Source organism: Gymnoscopelus microlampas (genome assembly GCF_963454915.1).
Source record: "Gymnoscopelus microlampas genome assembly, chromosome: 16".
In the NCBI taxonomy this organism is placed as follows: domain Eukaryota; kingdom Metazoa; phylum Chordata; class Actinopteri; order Myctophiformes; family Myctophidae; genus Gymnoscopelus; species Gymnoscopelus microlampas.
The window spans coordinates 41,750,818-41,774,267 of record NC_139953.1 but is presented as its reverse complement, the minus strand read 5'-3'; the positions used below and the strand labels follow the sequence as shown (position 1 = coordinate 41,774,267).

The window sequence follows — 23,450 nt, the reverse complement described above, 5'->3', positions numbered from 1 at the left end:
ATGTGTTGGACGCAAGAGACTCGAGGTTTCACCCTGAACAAAGTGGAACATTTGAGGACATCAATGTTCATGCAATTTGAGGATATACTGTAAATGATGTTGATAGATAAGATTTGAACCCATTAAGACTTGGACCCGATTCTACAAATGCCTTCTGAATCATAAGCTTCTTACACTTAGTTTAAAGATTTTATTTTTAAATGTAAAAAAACATTGTGAGCACTGTGAGCTTGTATATGCACTGTTATTGTTATTGATGCACTGTTATTGTTCTTAAGTTGTATGCGCGATTTTCTGTACTGTACATATTTTAGTTTTCTAATAAAACTATGAAAAATGCACAATGTGACTATGCACTGTAATTCTTCTACAGTTATAGGCCTGAATTCCAACCTGTACTGCATGTTAATTCCACACAGGCATTAACCCATTAAGATATAGCCTACATATGAGAAATAGGTCCTGCCCATTAATTTAAGCCAATTACAGGCGAACAGTATGGTGTCGTCACGTGACTCAAGATCATTTGTACCTAATTTAGTGGAGAATCTTTTCCCCACACACAGTGACATTTGTGGTGTGGTGCCTCCAATGGGTGTCATTGAATTCACTTTTAGCTCTGTGTTTAGAGGCCCTTCAGTATGTGATTAGTAATTACAAGTTGGGGTAGAGCAGGGGTTCATGACTTTTGCCCTTTCTTGTCAAATAGGCCTGCATGGGATAGTCACCATTCTTACTGCTTAAAGCCTCACAATGTAACTTTTCATCTAATTTGGTACAATCTGGAAGAGTATGTTAATACAATATAACTTATACAATTGGGGTGGTTGTATTTTGTCTCCCTGCCCTTCTATTGAGACATTTAGACAGACAATTTTGACCTGATGGTCAAGATTCAATTTATCCCCCGAGCAAGCATGCAGGCTCCATTTAGCTCAATGGTAAAAATGTTAGCACTTGTGCAGGAAACCGGAGTTCAAATCCGGGGTAGAAGAGGAAAGTTGCATAGTGCTGCATTAAATCACCTGGATAAATAGGGATAAATAATATAATATATTGCATAGGACAGTACAAAGGTTACATGCTTGTGATGTTGTATAAAACAGTATGTGTATATGCCAAAGTGTCAATTGGACAACAATCCAACAGTAACCAAATAGGGTTGTTGGATGGTGAACATGACCTGGTGATGGACTACCATCTGAGCTATTCCTCCATTACACACCATCATCAGGCTGTTGCCACCTGAAGGGACATTTGGTTGGTGACAGCACATCATGGTGTTGGTAACACTCATGGTTTAAAGCAAAAAATAAAATCTCATGATGATCTCAATATGTAGAATTATGATGTTTTGTTCATATTTTTCTAAACTTATGAATGTACTGTACATTCCAGTTGAAGAAATTGCAGATTGAGGCTTTACAACCATTGCTTTTAATATGAACTATCCGAGACAATTCAGGTTTTTGGAAAATGCTTCTGAACATGCATTCTACAATACAGTAGTACTGTTATATGTCAATCATATTTGCAGTCAATCTAAGCATTGTAAGTATCACATGTATGCTGATGACACAGTTCTGTATTCCTGTGCCCCTTCTCTTGACGTGGCAGTGTCAAACTTGGCTTCAGATTTTGTCTCTCTGCAGCATGAATTGGTAAACAGCAAATTGCTACTAAATGGCCAAAAAACAAAGGCCATGCTATTTGCTCCAAATAGGACCGTCTATAGCCCCCCAAACATCACCACTCTCGATGGAGTAACCATCGAATGGGTGGCGCTATATAAATACCTTGGGATTTGGTTGGATAACAAGCTAAACTTCAATCATCATATTGAAGCCTTGGCAAAGAAGTTGAAGTTCACACTGAGCTTCTTCTATCGAATGAAGTCCTGTTTTTCTTATGCCTCAAGGAAAAGGCTGGTCACTAGCCTTTTTATGTCGCAACTTGATTATGGAGATGTTGTGTACCGATTCGCCTGTTCCTCAACATTGGGCAGACTTGATCCCCTGTTTCATGCTGCACTGAGGTTTATTACCAGCTCTACCTACAGGACACACCATTGTATTCTGTACTCTTTAGTAGGATGGTCATCCTTAGCATCTCGCAGGTTGCTACATTGGTACACTTTTATCTACAAAGCCATTCTTGGTAATCTCCCTAGTTATATTGGTTCAAAATTTAATTTAGTCGCTTAACCTCAGATCAAATGCTTGGATGCGCTACGTCATACCAGACACCAAATCTGAGGCAGGGAAAAAGAGCCTTGCTTTTTTTGGGCCCTGGTCATGGAATGACCTACAGACCAGACTAAAATTGGCTTCTTTGATCCCCCAGTGAGTTTTAAGAGGATTGCCATGGGCACATTCTCCAGCCACTGCTCCTGCTTTGACGAGTAGCAAATGCTGTGATCTTAGTTTTGTATTAGTTTAATAGTTTTAAGATGTATTGTTGTTATTAGCCTTTTAATAATTAGTCTGTATTTGGTGCTTTTGATAGTAGATTTTCGGTATTATGGATGACATGTTTGTCTTTGTTATGTCTTGTTATGTTGTTACTGGCAGAGCTGTGTAACATTTATTTGCCTCTTCTCTTGGCCAGTGCGCACTCGTAAAAGAGACATTGGTCTCAATGTGATTTTACTGGTTAAATAAAGGTTAAATAAAATAAAAATAAAACAGTAGCTAGTTTGACCAATTCAATTACTCTTTCATCTTAAAATAACAAATAACCAAAAATAGTCTGTGACGTGTTGTGCGCTTGTAGATAGGCTATTTGTGGAGGAATTTGCTGTGTAAACTAACTGGATACAGTTTATTTCTAGAAATAATTTTGTAAACAAATTAGGCATAACACATGTCTCCAAATAGACCAAAATGTTCAAAGACAATTTTGTTTTCTTTCATATTTCAAAAAATCAATAGCAATTCCATCTTTTCACCAACTTGCGCCAGTGTATATTTTCCCCACTAGATGGAGTGATTGAGACTACCGGTCAATGCCTCCAAGCAAAATGTGTATTGGAGCATACACATTTCAAATCTAAATAAAATCAAATAAATAGAACGAGTCAGACACTCATGGATGCCTTTTAATCTCTGTGTGCTCGCCATTCAACAAACCTTTGAACAGCATGCAGAGACATGAAAGACACCCATGAATTTATCTGTGGGGAAAATACAAATATATCCTATATAAAAAATGGGCATATACTGATGACATCAGGGATCTCCATATAAGGGCATACAAGGGACAAGGACTGACATATACATACATCTCCATATATGGGCATATCAGTCAGGCTCAGCGGTGCAACGTAGGTGTCAGAGCCGCGTAGAGGCCCCGCACCCCTAGTAGCCTACTTATATTTATAAATATATAAATATATTTAAAAAATACAAAAACAAAACAAAAATACATACAATGCAATGGCCTCCTGCAGTTAAATTCATGAAGGAAATAAGCTCAAGTTTGAAGTTACACATCACTACATTTTCTTACACATAATGCTCCAGATGACACTTTCACCTGGTCTTCCAGTCTGATCCAAGAACCCCAACAACCCACTGAACACCTTTGTGTGTGCCTGAGGAGAACCTAGAGTCTTCAAGTAAGTACATGCTTTCTACAGTATGTACTGTAAGAGTAATTAAACGTAATAAATATATCAGTTGCATTGTGTAGTTTTGTTAGACCAGCAATCCGTCTTTGAAGAAGTTTAGAACGTTTTCGTTTTCTTACTATTGAGAGGAGCTGTTGCTTGATCTCATCCAAGAGTTGAGGAGCTAAGCTGGGCTAAGCTCACATTCGACAAACCTTTGAACTGAAAGCAGAGACGTGGAAAAAAGCCTAACCCTGATTAACCCTGGCACTAATCCTGAGTCACTCTCTGTCTCTAAACACTGCTAATAAACAGCTTAAATTAGGGAAAAGTGAAAAATCTGCTCCCCACTCCTATCATATGCCAATTTGTCAATGCAGATGTGCAATTTAAGTTTGACTGGTCAACCTACTGAGGAGATGGATGAGGACATACAGACACAGACAGACAGACAGGAAAATAGGACAAGGAGGAAGACAAGGCCCATTTATGCCTACAGAGCTTCGGCACACCAGTTTGAAAACCACTAAAGTGAGCTAAATCAACAGTTCTCAAACGTTTTCATGCCAAGGATCCCCAAATTTATATATATTTGGCTGCGGACCCCCGTCTGAAAATGTTTTGTGCCAGAGACCCCCAGAAGAGAAGATTTGTGTTTAAAAGTTTAAACTTTTTTTTTTTTTTTTTAGTTTCAAAAATAGCAGATGTACAAGCTCGCAGCACGGCACTAAGAGCTTGTACATCTGCTATTTTTCAATAGCCAAGGTAACACATTTAGCTGGGGAACCCATCCAAGGAGCCCTGGGACGTAGGCACCACTGAGCTAAGTTACGAGATGTAATAATGAACCACAGAGAGTCTTGCAACATTTGTACATAAAAAGTTGTGAATTTATTGACATCCACTCGGTACGTATTATAACAGCCGGAAGTCAATGAGATTCTTGGCACGTCGTCACGTTTTGGCATCGTCACATTTTATAGACTGGAGTACAAAGTGTGGCACTGGTTTGATTGACAGACTCGGCCTCCAATCAGCGTCCAGATGTTCTCTGAAAAGCGCAAAGGCTTTAATGTCCGTTTACTAAGATGGAGCGTCGTCAGATAGAAAACCTCTTATCTCCATATTTATACTTTTTGTGTTTCGTTCGTAAATTAACGCCCTACTTGATCATACTACAGCGCCATACGAAAGTATGAAAAGTAGCAGATCTACAAGGTCGAAACGCGGCGCTTGTAGATCTACTACTTTTGCCGTTTTTGAATTTGAATCCTGAAAAGTAACCGTTTTGGACATATGAGGTTTCCACCAGACAGAGACGATAATAACATATTGGCTATGTTCACACTGGCAGCCCAAATCCAAGATTGGAATCAGATCTGTTTTATCTTAAGGCTGAACACCATAAAACTAACATGGAAACTGCTTTGTTGCTAATCAGATTTGAACCACATTCCTAGGTGGTTTGAAATGTGATTGAAATCAGATTTTGGTGTCTCAGTCTGAACACTTTTTGGACACTGAAGCCTGATTTATACTTCGTTGTACGACAGTATCACTCAGCAAAAGTAGCCGATCTACAGCCTCGCAAAGCGCCGCGATAGACCTGCAATTTTTGATGATGTCCGAATACACAAATCCAATCTGATCGCTTTGCAATTAACAGTGTGGACCAGTCAGTCCTAAAGATCAGATTTGACAAACAAATCCGATCTGCCTGCAGTCTTTGAACAAGGCCTTAGAATAATATGACACGCAAACTGGTAACATCAGCATTCTAGGGGCTGATGGGATTATCAAAGGGACCTCCTAAAAAGGGACTATTTTTTAAACTTCTCTCCGTTCATATACAATGGAACCACGATAACAACACACAAGCCAATCTGCGTTCCCATATAGTGCATAATGTTTAGAATGCATTGATGCCCCTGCAGAAATGAAACTCATTAACTTATTAACTCTGGCAGTATTTTAGTGTGACGCTGTAGCCTATTAGAGCAACACAAGGAATGGAACCAGGGAACCCTGAAGTGTTAGTAAAACACTCAATGAAGTGGAATGATTTAACAAAGATTAGGATGGATTAAAGCCTGATTTATATATGCGTCGTATGGTGTTGCACACCAGAAAAAGCCGATCTATAGACTCACAACGCGTCGCACCGCAAAGCATTGTGAGCCTGTAGATTGCCTATTTACGACAAGGCTGCTTAAGTGATTTATTTTGCTTTGTTTCGTTTGTGTTTGTCTGCTATAATGTGCCGTGAGTACTATGGCATGGCCATTTTTAAGTTTTTACAGATTATGAATTGTAAGCTTTTAAGTTTAGTTAAAAAGGACACCCAGTCAGTTTAAAAGCAGGCGACAAACAGCAGGTGAAATCAATCTTAAAAGATATACCCGCACACTTTTAAGTTTGAAATTCACTGAAATAGTGACTGTAGCAACTAATAGTACTTCAGTTACTAATAGTATCTGAAAAGAAACACATATAGGTGTAATTTCGTTGTTGTCGGGCGGAAACCTCTTATCTCCATATTTTAACTTTTTGAGTTTTTTTCCGTAAATTAACGCCCTACTTGATCATACTACAGCGTCACAGAAAAGCATCAAAAGTAGCAGATATACAAGCTCAAAACGTGATGCGTTTCAGGCTTGTAGATATGCTACTTTTGCTGTTTTTGGACATATGAGGTTTCCACCCGACAGAGACGATATGCGTTTCCAGCTCAAATCTGCTGGCGAGCCAATCAAACAAAGCTGTTGGAAACTGAACAGGAACAGGAAATGGGTTACGCTACCTTCTGGAAACCCTACAGTTTTGAGTGGATTCTTCATCATTTAAACGAGTCTTGTATAAGTTAAATTAAGAAAAACGATGTCCTTCGTTTGAACGGTGTCATGTTTTCCCATTTATGGCACATACGTTTGAGTAAATTCTTGCATATTTTGAGACATCATGTCTTGATGTGTTCGGAGGCATACTATACCATTATCTTCAAGCCATGTGAGAGCTTAGGTTAACCACTTAAAGCCCTATGTCGTACGGCAAAAATAGCCTATCTACAAGCTATGGGTTTGTAGATAACCTATTTTCGGGGGGAAAAAAGAAAAGCATGTTTGATTATTTTTTATAATGTTTGCCTATAATGACAGTGGATAACAACGCTAACATGACAATGAGGAGGACGGGAGACAACTGGCGCTTGGACTTTGGTCCCGTTGGTTCGAACGTGGTTCCGTCCGAGAGGCCTGGCGCTTTTCAAATCCGTCCTGTAACTCAGTGGTTCTCAACCTGTGGGTCCACATGATTTGGGGGGGGAGGGTCCCCAGATGAGTGACAATTTAATTTCTAAACACCTCGCATCTGCTATTTTCACAATATTTATTTGTGGAACCGAGTCAAACTAAACGTAATGCGTCAACTCCTGCAATTCCAAGTGCTTGTCAGGGTGGGGGGTCCCCAGTTCAAACATGATTATTTTGGGGGGGGTCACGGCTTGAAAAGGTTGAGAACCACTGCTGTAACTGAAAGATCCCAAAGTTCGACCGCTTACGACGGCTGCGATTCCGTGTCGCACTGTAATGTCCAGCGGTAGTTAGCATGTTGCTAATTTCAAACTCGTTTCACTTGAAGCTCTGGCTAGGAGCAACAGCTAAAGTAAAGGTAAAAAGTAAGGTTTATTTGGCACTGCAGTATGTTATTCGGCACAGGCTGCTGGGTGGACAAAAAAACTCAACCTGAATCAGCATTTTTAAATTGTTGTCAACCAGCTATAAGAGTCTGAAAAAGAGAGGCTGGAGGTGATGCCGTATCCTGGTAACCGTTGCGACGCAGGTGGGGAGTCATTTGTAGAAACACAAGTCAATAGAGTGGTGAAGTTTGTAAACCCAAAAATCAAAGATGGCATTTTCCACTTCCTGGTTCAATCTCTCAAAGTCTATGGGTTTGTTTTGAATGGGTTTTTGGTTAAATGCCTGAAAGAATATCAGGTCTGTGGTTAAGAGGGGCTTTTCACGTTTTGTTCTACACCATAAAATACATTAGTAAATACCCCCCACTCAAGTTTTTATGGGTCTTAAAAAGACGTTTGCTAAAATGAATCCACCCGTCAGGGACATTACACGTCATCACGCTGAACACGCAAGCATCGGTGGTGGTGATGTTCCAAGACATGAAAAAAAGCTGTGGTGTTGTTTGTTCAAAGCGTTAACATTAGCTTTTCACTTGTGGTGGTGATTGCATTTAAGCCTTAAAATTCATATAACGGGGTGTTCATTTGTGAAGATCATCTTGCGGAACCAAACGTGCAAGTATCATGAACTTTTCATTTGCCAGAGAGATGATTTTCGGCAATAATCAAAAATCCATTGCAAAAATCCCATTGACTTTTTCTGACAGAACCAGTAAGGTTCATCATCACCTCTATATCTGTATGGGGGGGGGGGGGGCTCATATAGGGGTAGTGTAAGTCCCAAAAATGAGTCCTTTTAGGACGGTTGATGGGGGGGGGGGGGGGGTAAAGCACTGTCTGCCATTTTTCATTCTGACTATGTATAATTATGTGTCCCAAGGACACATAATCCATGAACAATTGTTTATCAACCAAATATGTCATCTTGGAGTGTGTGTGTGTGTGTGTGTGTGTGTGTGTGTGTGTGTGTGTGTGTGTGTGTGTGTGTGTGTGTGTGTGTGTGTGTGTGTGTGTGTGTGTGTGTGTGTGTGTGCGTGCGTGTGTGCGTGCGTGCGTGCATGCGCACGCACGTTTGTACGTTCTTGTATTACTTTACTTGTGAGGGTCTAATGAAGGGTAGTAGAATTTGAGAAATATCCTCACAAGAAAAATTATTGTTTTATGGTGAAAAAAAGAGTTGGGTAGTTTTCTTTGTTAAAATGATTACTGTTGGGGTTTGGTTTACGGGTTGGGGTTAGAGTTATACTTTCTTACAGTATACTGAAAATCAATGAGCTTGTAGATGGGATATTTTGGGTGCTTAAATATTTAACCCATTAAGACCTGAAGAAGCATCTGTGTCACATTTTGATTTGAGCTAAAAAGCATTATTTTACACTTTGGCTATTTTTGAAAAATCGAGAAAATGTGTGCAAATTAATATATTTATATTGTTTTAAAGCGAACATTTTTAACTCAAATCTTTGCTTCTGGGGGTCCCTGGAACAAACTATTTTGAGGGTCCTTGACATGAAAAGGTTTGGGAACCACCGATATAGAAACATACGTTTTTTCAGAATACTGTTGGGATTTAGAAGACATTCGTAGAATCGGCCTCAGGTCTTAATGGGTTGAGGTAAATATAAGGTTCAAAATGTCAAAAAAATGTCCTCACAAGTACAGTAATATGTATGTGTGTGTGTGTGTGTGTGTGTGTGTGTGTGTGTGTGTGTGTGTGTGTGTGTGTGTGTGTGTGTGTGTGTGTGTGTGTGTGCGAGCGTGCGTACGCGCGCGCGTACGTGCGCAGCGTCAGACAGAACTGAGTTTGACCAATCCCCGGACAGAGTCTTCGTGCAGCGAGTCCTGGCTGGCCGGGTCGTACAGGACGTGATGAGGCGGGAGGAGGGGGGGCAGGTGGGCGTGGCCACAGGGCGGCAGCAGCAGCAGCCCCGGCGGGGGCGCCAGGGGGGCCGGGCCCTGCGGCGGCTGCGGCAGCGGCAGCGGGGCCGTGGGCGTGTCCTCGGGGCTGCTGACAAAGTGGTGGTGGTGGAGGTGGTGGTGGTGCAGGTGATGGTGGTGACAGTGCGTCGTCGTCATCATCTCCGCCTCTCGCAGCGACAGCATGTCTCCACCCCCGCCCCCTCCCCCGCCCCCCCCGCCACAGTTGAGCTGGATGGGCATGGAGGCAGGCAGCAGCGAGGGCTGGTGGTGCCCGCCCCCCCCACCACCACCACCGCCACCGGGGGCCACCAGGTACGCACAGGGGCCGCCCAGGGAGGTGGTGGTCTTGTTGGCGGGGACGGGGGCCCCTCCCCCTCCTCCTCCCAGGGCGGAGGAGGGCTCGCTGTGGAGGAGGGGAGTGGCGGCCGCCTGCAGCACGAACTTGGTGCTCTGGATGCACTGGTCCTGATCACACTGAGAGAGAGAGAGAGAGAGAGGGAGGGAGGGAGGGAGAGGGAGGGAGGGAGGGAGAGAGAGAGAGAGAGAGGGAGAGGGAGGGAGGGATGGAGAGAGGGAGGGAGGGAGAGAGAGAGAGAGAGAGAGAGGGAGAGGGAGGGAGGGATGGAGAGAGAGAGGGAGAGATTTTTAGATTTTCAACGAAAACTTTATTTTAACCCATTAAGACCTGAGGCGATTCTTTAAAAAAATCTAAATCCTAACAAAATATTTTTTCAAGATTTTTTTTTTAATAGCAGATCTACAAGCTCATAGCGCGGCACTTGGTGCCGCGCTATGAGCTTGTAGATCTGCTATCTGCTACCTTAATGGGTTAACAATCTCTCAACAATCATTTTACAAAAAGAACAAACCATAAATGTTACAATTAATAAAGTATCAATACATTACATCATTTCCAGTGAGAGAGATGGGGAGGGAGAGAGAGAGGGAGAGAGAGAGAGAGAGAGAGAGAGAGAGAGGAGAGAGAGGGCGAGAGAGCGAGAGAGAGAGAGAGAGGAGAGAAATAGAGAATGAAGGGGACAGCTCATAATAATGTTGTACAGGCTATGGTCGATGCTTACACCCTGCCCGACCACTTCGGTCGGCCACCTCGGGGCGACTGATTGCCTCGTCGCTCAAGGGTCCCTCTGGCCGATCTACACGGTCACGTCTTTTTAGCCGCATGCGCTAGCGAGCGGCTCTGTATACAGCACCAGTCGTAGTCCGCCACCCGAGTGAAAAGTCACGACACCTGAGTCAAAAGTGTCGACACCTAACCCTGCGTTTTAACAGCGGGCAATACTGGGCGATGCCGGGCGACATCGCCCAAAAAGATAAAGAAAATCCATCTTTTGGACGATGTCGCCCGGCATCGCCCGATCGCCGGCTCTCATAGACTTTCATTATATTTTTGGGCGACGTCGCCCAGTATTGCCCGCTGTTAAAACGCAGGGTTAGTCTCATTGGCTGTCCTGGCTGTCCATCACACTTCCCCCCGTTTAAGCTCCCCTTTTAAGCCAATGGGGAGACGAAAATGTAAGGGACACGTTAGTCAACAAATTAGACGAGACGAAAATGTTAGTGCGGGACGAATGGAGAAGAGATCCAATCAGAATTACTCTTTTTGAGGGACTAGTTGGGAAGGGATCCAATCAGAACGATCCTCATTGTTAGTTAGGTTGAACCACCCGGAAGCACACCATATTAGGGGCCAGCATGGACGAACAGAAACCACAACAAGGCAACGCACGGAGTTACACAGAAGAGAGAGAGAGAAAGGGAGACAGCTTCAGCCAGGATGGTTAGCCTAAATGCTAGCGTGCTTCATTAGACCTAGTTTGGCTATTAAGTTATTATTTGCCCATGTTCACACTGACTTCAATCTTAGCTATTGTTGGGAAGACCCGTGTGGTGTCACAAAATGTTGCCACTACTTATATAAAAAACATTAGAGCGTTAATTAGCGACGCTAATTAATGTTGCCAGGTTTGGCGAGAGAAACAAGCAATCCAAAAAACAAGTAATCAGGTCTATGAAAAGATTGGGGCCAAAAAAGCCTGCAACATGCGGCTTTATTATGACTTTGGTCATACTTGTTTCTGTTCTGGCCCCACAGTGGTGGAATGAAATCCCCACTGATGTCAGGACAGCAGAGTCACTGCCCATCTTTCGCCGCAGGCTGAAAACCCACCTCTTCAGGAAACACTATCCTTCCTCTTCGCCTTGCCTACTGGTTGTTAACTAGTTGTACGAACTCTAGAGTTCGTACAACTAGTCCAATAAATCCAATAAAACAATAAAACAAGATCTTGTTTTATTGTTTTATTGGATCTTGTTTATTTGATACACTTATTTGTTTTAGCTCTTGCTCATTTGATTTTCCTATTTTGTCTCGTCATCTGTTGTGTTATGAAATTAGGTAGCTGATATATTGCACTTTTACTTTAGCGCTAGGTATACTCTTGGTTGCTTGTTTAAGAAGAGAATGCACTTAATGCTTCTGGTGATTAGCAGTTTCGTTCCTTACCTATGTTGAATGCACTTATTGTAAGTCGCTTTGGATAAAAGCGTCTGCTAAATGACTGTAATGTAATGTAATGTGCCTCTCGTTGCTCAAGTCCGCTTTAGACGGCGCGCCTCCGTCGTTTTAAATGGTTTTTTGGGAGTTTGAGAACGGCACTTCCGCATTCCTGGAGTGCGGAAGTTCCCCCTGGACGGCACCGTTTGACTGGAAGCAGCCCTCATCATACAGCCGGTGTTTTGAGGTATACGTACCATGTGTGAGTGGTGCTGTGTGGAGGTAGAGATGCTGCTCCCGTTGGAGTGAGAGGTGACCGGCTGGGGCGTGTCTGGCTGGATCAGACCTCTCCTGTCGATCAGACTGAAGACACACACACACAAACACACACCCACAGACAGACAGACAGACAGAGCTTTAGTCTTGCGTGACCACCAGGCTACTATTCCACAATCTCCGAAAGCTATGTAGAGTCTGGAACCACCGCTCCCCGAAAGCTGAGAAAGAAAGCTGTCATCTGTTGTTCGTCATTTCCGTTCATGAAAGTATATTTTGTTTCAAATAAAAACATTTTTTTTTAATTTGTTGCAGAAGTGCTGCCCCAAATTACGTGCGACACGGGTCATCCACAAGGATTAGCCTTTCAACTTTTAAGAAAGGAGACTAAAGGCTTCCAAATCTTTTCAAAATCTTTCAGTTTGTCTTTGAGTATAAATCTGATTCTTTCTAAATGTAAAGATTCTGTCATCTTGTTGAGCCAGAGTTTGATTTCTTCTTCCAAAATAAGAGTATCAATTTATTATCAGCGATAGGCCGTATGAGAGAAGGCGCTGTTGAGATAGTTGTAATTTCTTTATCCCTTCTGATACTCCCAGGATGACACTGGGTCTGGATCTATCTCTACCTCTAGTATATTGGAAAATACATGAAAGTATATTTTAAGATATCTTTAATATACAGTGTGTATTTTCATTTTTGCCATATATGCTTCGAATAATTAGATTTACAGTATAGGACAAATTTACACCACTTCAAAGGTGTAAAAAAAGAAACGCTTTTTCAGCGCTTCCGATGTACAGACTATGTCGGAAGCATTTGAAAATTGATCAGGCATATGTATGTACAGAGACAGATGGACGGACAGTTCCCAGGTGAGAATGGATGTACTGTAAGTGTAACGTGATGGATGGATGGTGAGGCCTGAAGACGCATGCCTGCTCAACAAAACTCAGGATAAATAAACAATGGAAAAATATGTTAGGTCTGCATTGTATGTGTGTGTGCACACACACAAGTATGTATGTGTGGGGTGTGTTGGTGATGTGTTCGGTCTATGTGCCTGTCCAGAAACCAGCCACACACACACACCCCCAGCAGAGGGCAGTCATAGTGGGATGTTGCAAAACATTCCCAAATGCCTGCATCCTCAAAGGAACTGATAGTAAGCTGTGAAATACAATCCAAACACCGCGCACGCGCACATGCACACGCACACACACACACACGTATAAGAGCTGAGGAGCAGAAACATGAGCATAATGGAGGATGCTCTTATTATTACTGACACATCACACACTCTGTTTCACTCATCATATGAGTATGTTGTTGAGTGCCTGTGTGTGTGTGTGTGTGTGTGTGTGTGTGTGTGTGTGTGTGTGTGTGCGTGCGTGCGTGCGTGCGTGCGTGCGTGCGTGCGTGCGTGCGTGCGTGCGTGCGTGCGTGCGTGCGTGCGTGTGTGTGTGGTAGCACCTCCCTCCTCTTTCCACCTTTTGAACGAGCTCACAAAATCTTCAAACCTCTTACATCCGTTAAAACTGTTTTTGGAAGACTTGTTTTTTGGCATGTCATTGCAGGCAAATCAAATGATTAATATTAGTAAACAGCAAACAATAGCCGATCTGAAAGCTCTCAACGTGCCACGATGTCTAGCATCGTGAGCTTTTGCAGATCAGCTATCGTATATATTCACCGACGTGCAACACCATCGTATGACCAATTATAAAATAATATAGGTCCTAATAAGCTGGGTAATGGAGACGTTTCACCAGTGGGACAAGGAGACGCGTGATTGGTCGAATCGTCCCACATGACTCCCCAGACAGAGAAGACAGACTGTGTGTAATTACAGCTGACTCAGTCTGAATGAAACCTTGATTGGAAAGTCTTAAACACAACCAGGAACGCTACGATTCACATCGGGGAGTTAGGCTAATAAGGAGAGAGGAAGCGAGAGAAAGAGGGAGGAGAGAGAAAGAGGGAGAAGGGGAGAAGGGGAGACAGAGAAATGGAGGGGGAGAGAGAAGAGGCTGAAAGGGATAGAGCGGAGTGGGAGAGAGGGAGAGAGAGGGGCCGATGGAGAGAGATTGAGCGAATGCTAGAGAGAGGAAGAGATAGGAAGAGGTTGAGACAATGAGAGAGACAGAGAAAAGGAGACAGAGATAAAGAGAGACACTGAAAGACTACAAAGGAGGTGATATTAACAAAGAGAGAGCGCGGCAGAGAGAGAGAGAGAGAGAGATCATCCATCACTGTTCCCTAAACAAGAGACTCCATATTAGCCTCTAATTACAAGTAAATGACACAGATTACTGTAATCCCTCTTCATCAGTACTACAGTGTGCCTCTAGTGACCGTGTCAACACCCAGCCCACAGCAGCATCTGTAGCTGATCAGCAGGACAAATCTACTAGAAGTTCAATCTTAAATCATAATGTATGATCATCTATATCAGCTGAACTGAACCAAACTGAGTTTTAATACTGAGACACACACACAGGCAGAGCTTTACTCTTGCGCATACATGGGCAACTGGCGGCCCGGGGGCCACATGCGGACCCCACCTTCACTTAACCCATTAAGACCTGGAACTGTGTCATTTTTAGATTTGAGCTAAAAAAGCATTATTTTACACTTTGGGCTATTCAAAAATAGCAGATATACAAGCTCATAGCGCGGCACCGAGTGCCGCGCTACGACCTTGTAGATCTGCTATTTTTGAAAATTCGTGAAAATGTGTGTAAGTCTTTGAATATATATATTTTTAAAGCGAACATTTTAACTCAAATCTTTGCTTCTGGGGGTCCCTGGAACAACATATTTTGATGGGGGTCCGCGGCCAAATACATATCATTTTGGGGGTCCTTGACATGAAAAAGATTGAGCACCACTGATATAGAAACATACGTTTTTGAGAAAACTGTTGAGATTCAGGAGACATGTAGAATCGGCTTCAAGTCTCAATGGGTTAATGCGGACCACAGGTTAATGTATCAGTATCGGATTACTGATACATTATTGATTTCAGCTGTTACAATTCCAAACATGCAAACATCTTCCGATGTACAGACTGTATGTCGGAAGCATTTGAAAATTGATCAGGCACATGTATGTACACAGACAGACTGACAGACGGACGGACGGTTCCAGGTGAGAATGGATGTACTGTAAGTGTAACGTGATGGATGGTGAGGCCTGAAGACGCATGCCTGCTCAGCAAAACTCAGGATAAATAAACAATGGAAAAACATGTCATGATATTGAGTCCACGTTGATGATAAGATGAGAAGAGATTGATTAAGAGAGTAAAAATAGCACAAAAGCGAGGGACGCGCAGAGTAGAGCGATAGATGGAGCGACAGAGTGATAGGCGGTGATAGATAGAGCGATAGAGTGAAAGACGAGGTGATAGATGGAGCGATAAATAGAGCAATAGACAGAGTGATACGACGACAGACGTCGAGAGACAGACAGAAAGACAAAGGAAGAGTGACGCTTGATTCATACTCTATCCTACATGGTGGTGTCCTTGCACCGGAAATATCTACACGCTCACAGCTTGTAGATCTGCGATAAAGAGCGCCGAATGAAATGAGGAGCTGAGACATTGAAGACCCGAGAAAAAGACACACTTTGATCCCTGGTCTGTAACCCCTGACCTTTGACCTGACACGTACCTGGGGGGCATGGGTCCGCAGAGTGCAGCGCAGCAGTTAGTGAAGATGTTCCCATAGCTGTACGGATTCCAGTTGTCTTTACCTCGCTTGGTCGACCACGCACCTTTAATCTGGATCACAACAGACAGAGAGAGAGAGACAGACAGACAGACAGACAGACAGACAGACAGACAGACAGACAGACAGACAGACAGACAGACAGACAGACAGACAGAGACACAGACAGACATGAACCAACCCATCAGAACTAAGAATACATTCATGGTCAGAGGTCAGGGTTGCCAGATCTGCTTTATTATAATTTCCCCGCAAGATTTTATTTGAAAATAGCCGATCTACAAGCTCACAACGCGTCGCGATCGCGACGCGTTGTGAGCTTGTAGATCTGCTATTTTCAAATAGCTGATGTATATGTTAAAGCGCTTATGTGGGCCCATAGTCGCTTCTTTTGGGCTGGTTTTCCTAGACCTGGTTGCTTGTTTCTCTCACAGAATCTGGCAATACCGGTCAGAGGGGAATGTGTTTTATTATGCATGTCGTAGGCAAAAACTGGTGAAAGCATAAAATAGGGCTTAAATGCTTAGGAATACATAAAACTGTGCGTTGGCACAGTAAATAAACGTACTAGAGGTTTGGGCCGCTACACGGCCCTCACATCTACACTGCAAATCCCGACTGATATGCCCATATATGGAGATATCTGTATCCGTCTGAACGTGCCCTTTATGTCCATAGATGGAGATCCCTGATGTCATCAGTACATGCCTATATTTGGGCATGCTGATATGCCCATATATGAAGATCTCTGTGTCTAACAGTCCTTGTTCCTTTTATGCCCATATATGGACATATCTTTATTTGTCAGTCCTTGTCCCTTTCATGCCCATATATGGAGATATCTTTATAGCTGTTTGCGCCTAATGCCATGACGACACATTGAGGTTAGACAACACACTCCATATTTGGGCTTAGCCGCATTGGGAACTCCTTATATGAAATTTTCCTTATATGAAATTTCTCCTTATTTTGTATTTGAATCCTAAAAAGTAACAGTTTTGGACATCCGACAGAGACGATTATGCTTGAATTTCATGCATGGAGATAAGAGGTTTGTGTCCGACAGCAACTATAGACATCAAAGCATTTGTGTGCGTGTGTGCATGTTTTGGGGGGAGATACTGACATCTTCATTGGTGGTCTGGTTGGAGGAGATGAGGTAAGTGTGGAAGCCGGACAGACCCACAATGGACCACACCGAGAAGAAACACACCACCACCTCCAGTACAGTGGACCATACAGTTAAGAAACACTACAGTACAGTGGACCATACAGTTAAGAAACACACTACAGTACAGTGGACCATACAGTTAAGAAACACACTACAGTACAATGGACCATACAGTTAAGAAACACACTACAGCATTGGTTCTCAAAGTGGGGTCCGGGGACCCCCAGGGGTACTTGAGGGGGTTCCAGGGGGTCCCCAGCTAAATGATGGATAGGAACCAAATGGACCCTTATGGGTCTGTAACTCTGAGAGTGTACAAATGGAACCAAATGGACCCGTTCCATTTGTACACTCTCAGAGTAAAATTAACATTGATTTTACAATATGAATTGGGGTCCCAGAGATATAAATGCCATTTATATATGGGGGTCCGTAGCCTAATGCATGTCAAACTGGGGGTCCTTGAAATTAAAATGGTTGAGAATCTCTGCTAGAGCCGTAAAAATCTTCTCTTATGGGGGTCCCTGGCTTATCTTTTCAAATGGGGGTCCGCGGGCTAATAAGTGTCAATTTGGGGGTCCTTGACATGAAAAAGTTTGAGAACCACTGCACTACAGTACAGTGGACCACACAGTTAAGAAACACACTACAGTACAGTGGACCATACAGTTAAGAAACACACTACATTACAGTGGACCACACAGTTAAGAAACACACTACAGTACAGTGGACCATACAGTTAAAGGTAGGGTAAGTGATTTACTTTGGTTAAAATAAAGTGTTAAATAGCTCTATATTCTGATAGTACTCATTGCTATAGAGTGTTTGTTCAGTGACAGGAGTCTCCATGTCTCTCCAGCTCTTTATTAAACAGAAAATGCATTTTCAGGTCAGGATACCAATTTTATCCAATCAGGATAGAGAACTCAGTCAGGATACAGATTAAACAAGTGACATTGAAACAAAGACATGAGCAGACAAAATTTGGACTGGAACAGTGAAATACACACACACACACACACACACACACACACACACACACACACACACACACACACACACACACACACACACACACACACACACACACACACACACACACAGTCTTGGTGTGTTTGAGTGTGTGTGTGTGTGTGTGTGTGTGTGTGTGTGTGTGTGTGTGTGTGTGTGTCCTTGTGCAGTCAGTCCAGTGCAGTCAGTGTGGGACATATCGATCGCTGGCTGATTGATTTAATGGACAACGACATCAGCTTCATAAATTTCCTTTACACTGAATCTGCACTGTCTGTCTGTCTGTCTTTCTCTGAGTCTGCATAGAACAATGAACTAGAGAGAGAGAGAGAGAGAGAGAGAGTGTGAGTGAGTGAGTGAGTGAGTGAGTGAGTGAGTGAGTGAGTGACTACAGAGATAGAGAGAAAGGAGGAGGTACACCTAAAGGTAGGGCAATAAATTAAAATAGAAAGACTGGAGGGGAGGACAGGGCGCACACACAGGCACACACACACACACACACACACACACACACACACACACACACACACACACAGGAAGGATATCTGGCAGGACAGTCTTTGAGTGCGCTGAGGAACCCAGTTCTGTTGGATCCTGGAGAGGAGAGAAGCACGTTGTTACTTTGTTTAAACACCAATAACATCTTCAAACATCAGGTTTACTTTGTTTGAACACCAATAACATCTTCAAACATCAGTTTACTTTGTTTGAACACCAATAACATCTTCAAACATCAGTTTACTTTCTTTGAACACCAATAACATCTTCAAACATCAGGTTTACTTTGTTTGAACACCAATAACATCTTCAAACATCAGGTTTACTCCATTCCAGCCATGTGTCCTTGACCAAGGCACTCAACCCCTGTCTTGTCACTCTTTTTGGGCTATGTTCACACAGGCATCTAGGGATTGGGACCATAATGAACATTTCATGTCACTATTATTGCGGCCAAAATGACTGTCAGTTGATTGTTGACATCGAAGCTGTGAGCTCTCCGAGTTACAGGTCAGTAGTGATGAGCGGGCCGACCCGTAACCCGCGGGTCCAGCGGATCAACCCGCGGCGCGGGTGGTCGAGTCAGGAGGCAATTATGCGGGCTGCGGGTGAGCGGGCCAGCCGCTCTCACACGAAAAAAAAAAAAAAAAAAAAACTATTTTGAACAACATGTTTGTTTATTTAACATTGTCATGGGCTAAGCCCATGACAATGTTGTGCTACTGTAGACATTTAAAGCAACTTTGGGTACTTAAAAGAGCATATAAATCTTATATTTTTTCCCCCACCGCGGGTCACGGGCGGGTTGAGCCATAGATTTATATATGGGTTCGCGGGGCAGGTGGAGGCGGGTTGGGTTCCGTGGAGGGGCGGGGCGGGTCATGAAAAAACCCGACCCGCACATCACTACAGGCCAGTCTTTCTAAGCTCCAGAAGCGTCTGGTACTTTCCCCTTCTATAACCATGCAGGGTCTGGTGGCTCCAGTGTGCTCTGATGATTTTCCACAGTGATTTCTTTGCTGCAGGGTCAGACTGACTCAGTGATATTTACAGATCAACAGCATTCACATTCAATTCAACACTGTTATGGTGTTGGTGACTCAAGCTCAATGGCTCCAATAACAAATCCCATATATGTTGCTTACGGTTTGGTGTCATTTTGTTTAGTTTATTATACATAACTAGACCATACCCGTGGGAGGATAATATGCACACATGATCTGGCAAGCCGGGAGCCAGCGAACACAAACCGTAACACAAAAATAAAAGTAATCGGAAAACGGGCTTCGCTGTTAACATATCGGGTGCCTTTTTTCATAACAACTTACCGTGGGTGCCAGCATTCTCCCCATTGACTGCGCTTTGCTGTTTAAAGCTTCCGCGTGCGTTACAAGCAAATCCACGCAAAAAAAAGCATCGATTCATGTTGTGCCATGAGCCTGGCTACAGCCTGGAACCATAACATTTCCCTCGCGAGTTACAAGGGGGGGGGATCGCGCATCGCGCATGACCGGTTTTCCCCACAGGAAACAGATTCGGAGATATAGGCGTTTCAAAGTAGGAAATAGACAGGAAGCGGATGGGGGAAAAAAAAATGTTTCCGGTGAGCGATCTGGCACTTCCTTCTCAGGATTACAATGGGTGCTCCCAGAGCTGGTCTAGCCCCGCCCGCGCGGAGAAAAACGACAAAAACAAAAAAAACAAAAAGACTAAACTCACGGTTCAGACCGTGTTCGGCACCGAAGCGCCACTATGTAAACACACGGTTCAGACCGTGTTCGGCACCCGATGTGTTAAGTGCACACGGTAATGGTCAATGGCTGTGTGCAAATTTAGATCAACTGCTCCAGCCACTGAGGAGAAACGGGCAGAACTGATTTTGGCCTCACCACTACACCACGCACCACTACAGAGGTTTGTCAAATTATAGGAGGATTAAAACATAGAAGAGGAAAAAAAACTAATATGCAAAACTAAGATTTAAAAGAGAAATACACAAATTATTAATATATGCGTTCCTCTGAGTTCGAACCATCTCGGCAGTATTTACACATCAACAGAACACAATGGAGCCCTAACAGATAGAATGTGTGCATTTACATTCAACTCAACAGTCTTGGACTGTATGCTGTCCAAAGCAAATATGCCATTTCGAAAGATGGCATAACCACAAATGTCTGAAAATACACATTAACATGAATGAACACTGATGACAGTGCTGTCAAACAAGTCTATGAAGCCATCTATGAAATCTATGAAAAAGTGTAATCTGCAACACAATTTTATACAATATGTAGTGGGGGTCTCTCAGCTCAGCTTGGCCTGAAAAAACATTGAAGACCCCTGTTAGTCAAGGCTGAACAGTGGCAGAGTAATAAAGCCTATTTCAACCAACCGGATTGCCTGTTCGGAACGTCCTGTTGAATAATTAGTCTTTTGTGCTACTCTCTGTGTATAGCAGCTGTTTCTATGTGGTGTATATGGTTGGTTTGTGTGAGGCTGCTGTGTAGTTTCCCCATGACCCTTCTCATCTGATTAACAGAATGCTCTGAGATCGATTAATGCTCCCTTCCTCCCCTTCGTTCTCCTCCCGATTGACAGCCTTGTCAGGAAAACTGCTGACACGACATTCCCTGTGTTTTAGAGCTAGAGCTGTGTGTGTGTGTGTGTGTGTGTGTGTGTGTGTGTGTGTGTGTGTGTGTGTGTGTGTGTGTGTGTGTGTGTGTGTGTGTGTGTGTGTGTGTGTGTGTGTGTGTGTGGGGGGGGGGGTTCTTGGAGGGGTTTCAGGGTGTCCCTAGCTATACATTTGTTACTGTGGCTATTAAAAAATAGCAGATCTACAAGCTCACTATGAGCTTGTATATCTGCTATTTTTAGCCAAATAGCCAAAACAAAAATCTAAAATGACAAATCCTTTCCTGGTTTTAATGGGTTAAATACATGTATTTCCTTTTGGGAAATGTTGCATAATTATGTTTGATATTTATGTTTGATAATATCGTCACCTTGCTAAACTAATGGTCTAAGTCATTTTTTGAGGAAAATTATATTTTTGCCTAAGTCAGCTCCTCATGACACTGGCCACCTCTGGTAAAATGGCCCATCTCCTAATTGAACAGGATCATGCTGTTCACTCCCCTTTTAGTATAATGGCCTATCTCCCCAGTGTGACTTAAAGGCCAAAATAGGACATTTTTTGGGCCTAAGTCACATGGTTTTGTGACTTAGGCCAAAATTATTTAGTGATTTAGGCCATTTTTTAAACATTTTTTTACATTTATTTTGGCCTAAGTCAGATTTAATCCTATTTAAACCTATTTAAATCTCTTATGTTACATAACTGACAGAAAGTGCTGTTTTTATTTTAATAGTCATAATTTGTTATAAACATTTTGGATGAAATGATTAAGAAATGTCATACCGTTTCGTTTTGGATATAGGCCAATAGTTTAGCAAGGCGACGATATCACAATTTAACAGTAAAATGTTTTGAATACACTTTCAAAAAAAATGTTTTAACTTTGTTTCAGATACGGGGAGATCCATATCACAATAAAAAAAACTACACAAATAAAATAACAGAAAAAATAAAAGACAAAAAAAGACAAAAAACTCACACTGTTCAGTTTCTAACATACAAACATACAAACATGTGCACCAATGGTTCCACAGTCTAGAGGAGAACCCGACAGAACTGCATGTAGGGTCTGTTATGACAGCGATGGTGTCATTTACTGACTCAGATGCCCATACATAAGGTTACGTACAGTACAGTAGCACAGCAGAGCAGGTGGTACCTCCACACTAAAACATCTGGCTTGCACTGGAGCTTCTTGGAGCTCTCAGCAGCAGCAGCCTCATACAGTCATTACAAGCCACTGTGAGTCATCTGATGCTGCCTCGTCTGTAGCGACACCACAGGTGGGCAGTACACAGAGGTGTACAAAAGGATCTAAAGAGAAAGATCTTCACAGGTGCCGAGCAAATGCTAGATTTGCGACACAGCATGTTCTCTTGAGCTTACGGCTTCCGACGCGGTCTATAGATGTCCTTGTCATCCGAAAGGCCATTGGAAATAATACGGCCCAAATAAGAACTCTCACTGCACACACTAAGGGCAGTGCCAGACAGATAGAAATCAGCAAAGGTTTCCCTACTTCGGACAATCACGATCTTACTCTTCTTAGCGTTGTATTTTATAGTAAAATAAACCAGTAAAAAAAACATACTGTGAGCATATACTCAGCTGTTGGAGACCAGCACTATATGGACTAAAGATGACCAAAATCATCCTCATACATAAAGGTGATTAATTAACGAGTCAACAACCCTACCACATGCATTTAAAATCAATCATAAATCATTCTTATAAACATTAAAAAGAAAAAGAGACAGAATGCTGCCCTGGCAAACACCATTGGTCACATGGAAGGGAGCAGATGTTGAATTCCCCCAATTCACTCTCATCGTCTGGTGAGCATACCAGAGGACCAGGATTCTGACTGAAGAAACTGACATTAAACCTGGCGTCCCTATTTTGGGAAAACATGTCAAAATCGTTCCTTTTTTACAAATTCAAAAACAGCAAAAAATGGCGATTTACAAGCTTGTGATGCGAGGTATCGTGTGAGCTTGTAGATCGGCTATTCTCACTATTTGTGATGCGAAGAAGTATATACTAATAGCGGTTAAGAAAATGTCCCTTGTCTCTTTTTTTCTTAAAAAATCGAACCCTGGGTGTGAATGTTTATAACAGCAGGAGGTTCTCTGAATGAAATACGAATTCAAAAGCACCTGATACTTGTGTTTTACTACTGTACATGTCTTGTTGTTGGTTTAACACTAGTCTCGCGTAGCCAGATAGACAGCTATTCCACAATCTCCGAATGCTGTATAGAGTCTGGAACTACACGTCCCGAAAGCCGATAAAGGAAGATGTCAGCCATTCGTCATTTCCGTTAGCGAAAATATATTTCAAAATATCTTTAAAACACATTTTTTAATTCCCATTCATGATAAGCAGC

General features: G+C 42.8%; 1 protein-coding gene across 1 annotated transcript in view; it reads right to left on the bottom strand.

Moving 5' to 3' along the window:
- Positions 1 to 9,089: 9,089 nt before the first annotated feature.
- LOC311062991 (palmitoyltransferase ZDHHC14-like) overlaps positions 9,090 to 23,450 on the bottom strand; it is a gene marked incomplete at its 3' end in the record, with an annotated part of 52,291 nt that continues 37,930 nt past the window's right edge. Inside the window, exons 5-9 of the mRNA XM_084082210.1 lie at positions 18,476 to 18,522; positions 16,873 to 16,977; positions 15,690 to 15,799; positions 11,994 to 12,099; positions 9,090 to 9,695 (exon numbers count right to left, since the gene is read on the bottom strand). Coding sequence (XP_083938336.1) covers positions 9,090 to 9,695; positions 11,994 to 12,099; positions 15,690 to 15,799; positions 16,873 to 16,977; positions 18,476 to 18,522 — 974 coding nt within the window. The remainder of the gene's footprint in view (positions 9,696 to 11,993; positions 12,100 to 15,689; positions 15,800 to 16,872; positions 16,978 to 18,475; positions 18,523 to 23,450) is intronic.